This window comes from Lolium perenne, chromosome 5 (genome assembly GCF_019359855.2).
Source record: "Lolium perenne isolate Kyuss_39 chromosome 5, Kyuss_2.0, whole genome shotgun sequence".
NCBI classification, from domain to species: domain Eukaryota; kingdom Viridiplantae; phylum Streptophyta; class Magnoliopsida; order Poales; family Poaceae; genus Lolium; species Lolium perenne.
In genome coordinates this window covers 150,375,344-150,383,631 of record NC_067248.2, presented here as the reverse complement: position 1 = coordinate 150,383,631, position 8,288 = coordinate 150,375,344, and the positions used below count along the sequence as shown (strand labels likewise).

The 8,288-nt window shown below is 41.7% G+C and overlaps 1 protein-coding gene across 1 annotated transcript; it reads left to right on the top strand.

Annotated features, from left to right (window-relative positions):
* Nucleotides 1-723: 723 nt before the first annotated feature.
* Nucleotides 724-7,666, top strand: LOC127300247 (triacylglycerol lipase 1). The gene is made up of 9 exons (XM_051330340.2): nt 724-975; nt 2,678-2,788; nt 2,977-3,117; nt 3,564-3,674; nt 3,759-3,902; nt 3,982-4,022; nt 4,095-4,174; nt 5,873-5,968; nt 7,080-7,666. The coding sequence occupies exons 1-9, from the start codon at nt 766-768 to the stop codon at nt 7,403-7,405; spliced, it is 1,260 nt and encodes a 419-aa protein (XP_051186300.1). The 5' UTR covers nt 724-765; the 3' UTR covers nt 7,406-7,666.
* The last annotated feature ends 622 nt before the right edge of the window (nt 7,667-8,288 follow it).

Below are 8,288 nucleotides of genomic sequence, written 5' to 3'. Positions count from 1 at the left end.
GGTGTGACAATCTTGGTGCTACATATCTTTCATCAAATCCAATATTTCATGCTCGTACAAAACACATTGAAATCTATTTCCACTTTGTCAGAGAACGAGTGGCAGAGAATAGGCTTGCTATCAAGTTTGTCTCTAGTAAAGATCAAGTTGCTGATGGCTTTACCAAGGCTTTACCAGTTAGAGGTATTTTAGAATTTAGGCGTAATCTAAATCTTCTTCGCAGTTTAGATTAAGAGAGGCTGTTGAAATACCTGTATATGGTATGTATTGGGCACGGTGTAGTACACCGCCCCAATACATACGGTCTCTGTAACAACCACGACAGGGGTTTTTCCTGTCTATATAAACGCGCAACCCGGGCTCCAACGAGTCACCGGTTAAACCCAAAACCCTAGTTCGTTAACATGCGGTGCCATTGACGGAGACAGCACTATGGCGTTGGAGCAAATCCACTTGAGATTAGATGAATCCTGTAGTAAGAGAACCTGACACACGTGCTTCATTTTTGTAACTCACATATGCGTTTCATGCTAGCGAAGGGAACGGACAATAATAACTGGTAAAAAATCTAGGATCAGGATTACTACACACTGCAGCTGATGCTGACATTTTGTTAGAAAACCAAATAAAGACCATGTACATCCGGTCCGTCGTCGGGTCGCCCGTCCAATTAAAACACTTGTAGTAGTACATCTCGCACGCGTCGCGTTGCTTGTAACTGCCAACCGCCCCGCCGTGCCCCGACCACCCGACCACCCGACCGAGATGGCGCTGGCGGTCTCGGGAGGAGGCGCCGCCGCCGCCGCTGCGCTCGCCTCGACCCTCCTCCTCCTCTGCTGCTGCGTCTCCGGCGCGGCCCACGGGTCCTCCCCCGCCTCGGCCGCCCTCCGCCGCGCCGTGCCGCGCGCCGCCGACGCCGGCGGGCTCTGCGAGGAGCTGCTCCTGCCGCTGGGCTACCCGTGCACCGAGCACACCGTACGTACGTCCACCCCTGCTGTTATACCTCCTCCCCTCGGTTCCTCTCGTGCGTGTCGCCTCCTACAGATTTCCACCATTTCCTCTACCTCTAGCGAAGCGAAGTGAACTACGAAGGGGATTGCTGCTTGTCTGTTTGGAGTTGACCCACGATTGTGTACGTTCCTGATCTTAATCCACCAGCCAGCACCAAAAAAATGACCGGGGACAGCCGAATTGATACCATACGCGTATACGTAGGATTGCGTGCTGTTACACGGCAGGCAGAGTTCTTCTGTCCTCTTGCCAGCTGAAACGGTGGAGACGTTGTTCCAGTTCCGTTCACACGCAATTCTTTCTTCGTAGGAAAACAAAAACAAACAAAAAAAACCGAAAATGTTAGTACTAGTGTGTTTCTCAGATGAATTGGGAGCAACAATTACTCGGTCATGGAACTCCTTTACTCTCAAGCAAAGCATATCATATCCTTGGTCTCAACTCGAAGCAAACACACACTAACTGGCTGACTGTGCTTACACTCCTCTCTACCTCAAGTCCTAGTTTCAGTACGGCAACAGGCTTTGTCACATCCATCTTTACTTAACGTACTTCCATTAGAGCTATACTGTAATACTCCCTCCGTCCCATTTTGATGTATCAGTGTCTAGATACATGCAAATTTAGGACATATTTAAGGGGATGGAGGGAGCCCCCCCTCATTTTAGCACCAATATCTCTGCAGAATGTTAACCAACTACGGAGTATTGAAAAATTAGTTACTGCACAACCATCCTGCATTGCCGTTTTCACAAGATACGTGATTGCGGCACTTCTGCTCATAATGATGCCAGAGTGTAGAAAGAGAGGACGCAATCAGTGAGGATGAATTAGTGGGAAGGAATGGGATACGCTGCCTAGCAGATCCAACATGTTCATGGCTGCTCATGTCTCATGAATCGTGCTTCCGAGTAATTAGATATAAAGTGGGAACAAGGTAGATTATGAGGGTGTCAGACCAGTAGAAAAAGACTCTGTGGTTCTTTTGTGTGTATCTCCCCCATTTAGCTTGCATTAGGCTCCATGTAATCCTTAGTTACTCCTCCATTACATAGCACGATATGGTAAGACTGCCAAGGAGTATCCCTTAAGTAATCATTTTTATTGCACTACATGGGACTGATTTTCCATGCTCGCTTACGAAATGATTAGAAGATTCGGTACGATATACCAATCACTTTGGCCTCTTCAAGGTTGATGACTGAAGCCAGTGCCAAGTAGCGTTAAACGCTGCCCTTGCCATCAACTTCTGCTAAAAGCAGGGAATGTAATGTGCAGGAGAATAATTAAATGCTACTACAATCCTACCACTTCATGGGTAAAGTCCGTTAACCACATGCATATCTTTCTAATAGTGTTTTTGATCCAATAAACTACCTTACGGTGAAAGCTTGTTGCTGATGAGAATGAAGGTGTTGTTATGTGTAGTTAGATCAATTAGTCTTGAGAAAACCAACCAAATGCCACATGCAGTCTCCTGCATTGTTCATATTTTTTCTTACCAAATGTCATTACCCTCTTAAAAAATGGTGTTCTTTTTTTTCTTCCTTTCCTTCCTATTACTGAAGTTCATCAAGTATGAACTGAACAGAAGATTCTCATGTCACTAGCATGTAGAGTAGTTGCCACTCTTCTGTATATGGATCTTAATTTCGTTTTCTTGCAGGTTGAAACAAGTGATGGCTTTCTAATATCTCTTCAGCATATTCCGCATGGCAAAAACGGAGTTGCTGACAATGCTGGACCTCCGGTTTTTCTTCAGCACGGCCTTTTTCAGGTTTTTCTCATTACAACCATGTGTCTCTTAGCTTCTGACTGTATTAAGTTGCAGTTGCAATTCCTTCCATATCTAGATGTTTCTGTAGATGCTGGAGTTTTTAGCTTCAATTACCTTTACGCGATCACTTTAAACTATAACATCAGTCTCCATTTTCAAATTCGTTGCTTGATCCAAATCTTGGACAGGGAGGAGACACATGGTTCATAAATTCTGCTGAACAGTCGCTTGGATATATCCTTGCTGATAATGGCTTTGATGTTTGGATTGGCAATGTTCGTGGAACACGCTGGAGTAAAGGTCATTCAACTTTGACTGTTCATGATAAGGTGAATATAATCTGTGAAACTCGACTTTGTGCAAACAGGAATACATAGGATGTGTACAGTACCTTGTGCTTTGACAACCCGCCTAACTGCATAGTAGCAAAAATAGTGCGGTGTGCAGAATCGACCTCTATCACATGCTGGAACTCACGCAAAATGAGACTTTTTATTATAATTTGGTTAAATTGCATAAGCCGCCTGCCTTTGGTGCTTTAAGCCGCACCCCTAACCAGTCCATGATCCCATTGGTTTAGGTCCGCTGAACACCGGTGATAGCTCTTCCCAAGCTTTTTCTTGTTTTGGATATGCAGTTACTTCTAAGCACACTTTTCCTACAATAACATGGAATTCGTAAGCTCCTGTAACTAGATTCCATTGTGCAGCCTGCACAGCACAACTTCAAACTGGTTCTAGTCTTTGATTCTGACTTATCCTGTGAAACTCTGCAGCTTTTCTGGGATTGGAGCTGGCAAGAGCTTGCTGAATATGATCTTCTGGCAATGTTAAGCTATGTGTATACAGTTAGACAGTCCAAAATTTTGTACGTGGGACATTCACAGGTAAACTGCCAGGGTTTGAATCAGAAAGGTTTGTTACAAGTCCAAAAACAATTGGTAGTAACATATATTTTCCTTTTCTTGCAGGGGACTATTATGGGTTTGGCTGCTTTTACATTGCCTGAAATTGCAAAGATGATTAGCTCTGCTGCACTTCTTTGTCCAATTACTTACCTTGATCATGTTAGTGCTCGTTTTGTTGTCAGAGCAGTTGCCATGCATCTTGACCAGGTGATATACTATTCTCTGAAGAAATGCATCCAATAAATGCCATAACTTCCAAACTGACTTATGGTGCTATTTGACATAGATGCTTGTTACCATGGGCATCCATCAGCTGAACTTCCGGAGGTATGTCACCTATTTCCCTGGCCTTTTTTTTAATCTCTGGGTGTGATTGTAATTGTCCAACTCGGTGAACAGCGATATGGGGGTTCAGATAGTAGATTCGTTATGCGATGATGGACATGTGGACTGCAACGATTTGTTGTCTTCGATAACAGGTTTTGAATTGTTACTTACATATTTGTTATGTATTTCTATTTGGTATAAGAGAGTGATGAGATTGCCCTAGATTTGTTATGGCTTGAGTTCTACTGTTCAGTTATCCAAACGTGCACTACATATGCACTATTCCCTCCATCCCAAAATGTAAGGAACCCTTGATTTTTGCTAGTCAACAAGTTTACAACTTAACTATGATTTATACTAATAATTGAATTGAATTTCCGTTAATAGTATGTCCACAAAATTAATATAAACATATATGAAATGAAAGAATTTTGTATATCATTTGTACATTCCTAATCCATATACTTTGGCACATATTAGTGATCAAAGTGTGCATTAAAGACCGTGCAAAATAAATTGTGCCTTACATTTTGGGACGGAGGGAGTAAAACATAACCATTCCCAAATAATCCCGCCACTAAAACACCATATATGACAATTGCGGACGAATTTGTTGGTGGGTGGCGATCAGCTGAGAATCAACAGCTAATTTCAACCTACATATTGTAATATAAAGATGAATAGAATGAACTTTATGATCCGGAAAAATAACTATCGGTAACTCTCTAGCTGGGTTGTCCACTATCCCTGTGGTGAATACAACAGGAAATGACAGCGATGGCCAACGAGCTAGAGAACGAGTGATTTACATCAGTAACCTCATGTTTCCGATGTATGGTGAGGTATATATTCAATGTACTCATTTTGGTGAGTCTGAGAACTGGACAGAGTCTTGGTTCTGCGAGATTCACATGGAGGCAAAACTGCTATGTGCCAGTATTGGGGGAGCAGTGGGACTTTGGGTGGAAGTGGAGAACAGGTTGGCATCGGAAGAAAATTTTCATTGTCTGTAGCCATGTCTGCTGTGTGTGTTTTGGTAAGGGCCCTTTGGGCTGATAGAGGTGTCCCTGGGCTGATGTGACGCGGCGGCAACCGCACCACAAGGGCAGGGAAAAGAGATGGACAAGGGAACTCTGGTTTATTTCTGGCCTGAGACTGAGAATAATGACTACAAGAAACCTCCTTATATGGAGGACTCCCCTAACCAGTATTGACATGATCAATCCAAATAGCAACTTGACTAACTAGTTAGATAAAATAGCAAATAATCCTGCGGATATATTTCTAGACAACCAATAGGTTAGTCCGCTCCCTTATCTCTAACAAAAACTGCATGTTGCTAAACTACTTTCTGTAGATTTCAAATTCAAAAGGCTCTGAAAGTGAGAATAGTTTTGTGCGGAAATCTTAAAGTCAATAGCACATGTAGAATTTTGAGCAATAATCTCAAGCATTATCCTGGTAGGTTTCACTGCTTTAGTATGACAAAAGGACTGAAGTTGAGTAGCTTTCACCACAACTTGGAATGACAGTTTGATTTCGGTTAGAAATTTCTAACCCTGTTTTGTTTCGTTAATAGTAGAACATGCATGACATGACACAAGAGCAATTGTTTTTCCTCTTTCGATACTTCTGATATGGTGATACAGAAATTTACATAAATTATGTTTTAAATATTAATCTTTCTTCATTCGAAAGATATGGCGATATAATTATCCTTGTAAAAATCCAAATAGATCACATCAGAAGATATGTTGATGACTGAACAACACATTTTCTGTGCTGGTTGCATATAGTGTAGCATATTTGAACCGCACTCTTATTTTGGTTTAATTTACATACTTTTTCAGGGGAAAATTGTTGCTTCAATGGATCAAGGGTTGACTATTACTTGGAATACGAACCTCATCCATCATCAACCAAAAACTTACGTCATCTATTTGAGAGTATGTTTTCTGTCTGATGTCCAATTCTTAAGTTGTCTAGGCAATATGTCTTGGAACATTATTTCCCCTTATTTTATAGGTTGCAACTGAGAGTCGCATATGGTGTCCACATTTACCTCCTTTTATTCAATCCTTTTGAATGTGTTATGCTTGCTTGCAAGCACATTTGATCTTTCTGATGTGTGTCTGTCTCCATAATCTTAGAACTGCAACATTCAGGCAAGTTGGATTCACCTGGTATCAGCATTTCAGACTTTGCGATAATAACACTAGAACCATCATCACACTGTCATCGCATGGTTGTGGTGGAGGGCTTTAACCTCCAAAACCACCGAATTGAGTAGATTTGCAGACCAGTGACATGAGGATTTCAATTACTTCCCCTACTGTTGGAACAAGGTCCGAGTACGTAGTAAACTTTGAAGTTAGAACTGGACAAGGATATAAGAGTCTATTGCAGACTGGGGACTGTCTGAAGTTGATTGATGTGTACTTTTAGGAGGATATTTTATAGGGATCAGCTCAGCTGAGAAGTTGATGGATTGAACAACCTTGATGGGGTTAGTATGACTATGACACTATGACCCCCAGCACTGATAAATGACAAGTCATTCAAACCTCTACAGTTTACTTCAGTTCACGGTGGAGAAAGCTTTAGTTTATTTATCTGGAAAAAAGTAACTGCACGGGTACCTGTTGCCACCTGAAGCAAAGATCCAAAATGGAAGATTGGTGATGTAGCACTAAAAGATGCCCGGTTCTGGTAATATGCCGTCAAAAGCTTCTGTTCAATAAAATACCATCCATAGTTCCATAACAGCAGTCCAACTGCCATTTACTCTGTACGCTTAGACCAGCAACAACATATCCAACAGTAAGAATTAACTCAGGCAACTCTGCAAGAGTGTCATTCGTTGCAGTTGCTTTGCTGCTAAAATTAGAACGATCTGTGCAGGTAGGACAAAGATGAAAACCCATGTTTTCTTGAGTTCAGTCTACAACTCCCTTTGTTGCCATTGATGCTGCATTACTTGCAGAAATACTTGCTGCATATGATGTAATAACATTTTTATCATCCTAAAACAAGATTTTTATTTGCTCTTTCATGCAGTGATCAGGAAGGGCACTTTTGCAAGGTATGACTACGGACTGTGGGGAAATTTGATGCGCTACGGTCAGCTGGCCCCTCCTCCGTTTGACCTAAGCAGCATACCGGAATCACTGCGAATGTGGATGGGATATGGTGGTCTCGATGCACTGGCTGATGTAACGGATGTCGAGCGTACTGTCAAGGAGCTGAGGACTACGCCGGAGCTATTGTACATTGGTGACTACGGCCACATTGACTTCGTCATGAGCGTGAAGGCGAAGGATGATGTTTACGTCGACCTGATGAGGTTTCTTCGGGCAAATGCATCGTTGCACAGTAGCTATTAGGACTTGTCGTGCACGCCTGTGTGTAATACGTCTGTACAGTGGTGGTCTGTTCTTTCTTATTCTTTTCTGAATTACTCCCTCCGTTCCGATCTAATTGACGCGAGGAAGTACCTATTTACTCGTCCACGCGGACAGCACTAGGGTCGATTAAAACGGAACCGAGGTAGTATGATTGAAGTACTATTATGTATGTATATATATATATAATTATACCTCTTTATAATTTTTAATGTACTTCATTATTAAGTACGGAGAACTACATACCCTAAAGTGAGTTCTATAAAAATAATATTGTGAAATCATATACAAAGAATGTATTATGAAATTGTATATAAGCTTGCGCATGTGTGCAATGATCACGTGTGTGGACATTTTTCCTCCTGAGAGTATCCTAGATATCTTTTATAGAGAGAAAGCTCGATCATTATTCTACGATTGAATTCCACTTTTTATCCACTCTCTATTTAGTGGAATTTAGATCGAAATATCCCATTTAGAAGACTCTAAACACAGTTTTACCCTACTTTCACATTTTGCATGCTTTCGTTAGATAGGACCGGCATGTTACATCGATGTGGTGCGATAAAAAAAATTGGAGATCTATCCAACTGCTCCATTCCTCGTCGTTGTTCTGACATTTTTGAAGCCCGGTCACCACCTCACACCTTCGCTAAAAGACACCATGACAAAACGAGGGTCCAAAAACTTTCAAAATGGGTAATTCGGACAAATTTTCACTTGGTTAATGTTATAAATGCATAACTAAGGTAAAAAGTGGAATTCACTCTTATTCTACTCACTCCGGGAGTACATATTTTGTGTAAACATTATGGATTTCCGTTACATTCCAAAGGTTTCATCTTCATATGTGTAAATGTCCCGT

Coding starts and splice junctions, on each gene's coding strand:
- LOC127300247 (XM_051330340.2), top strand. CDS start 766: ATGGCGCTGGCGGTCTCGGGAGGAGGCGCCGCCGCCGCCGCTGCGCTC. Junction 976..2,677: donor ACCCGTGCACCGAGCACACC/GTACGTACGTCC, acceptor GTTTTCTTGCAG/GTTGAAACAAGTGATGGCTT. Junction 3,118..3,563: donor CTTTGACTGTTCATGATAAG/GTGAATATAATC, acceptor GAAACTCTGCAG/CTTTTCTGGGATTGGAGCTG.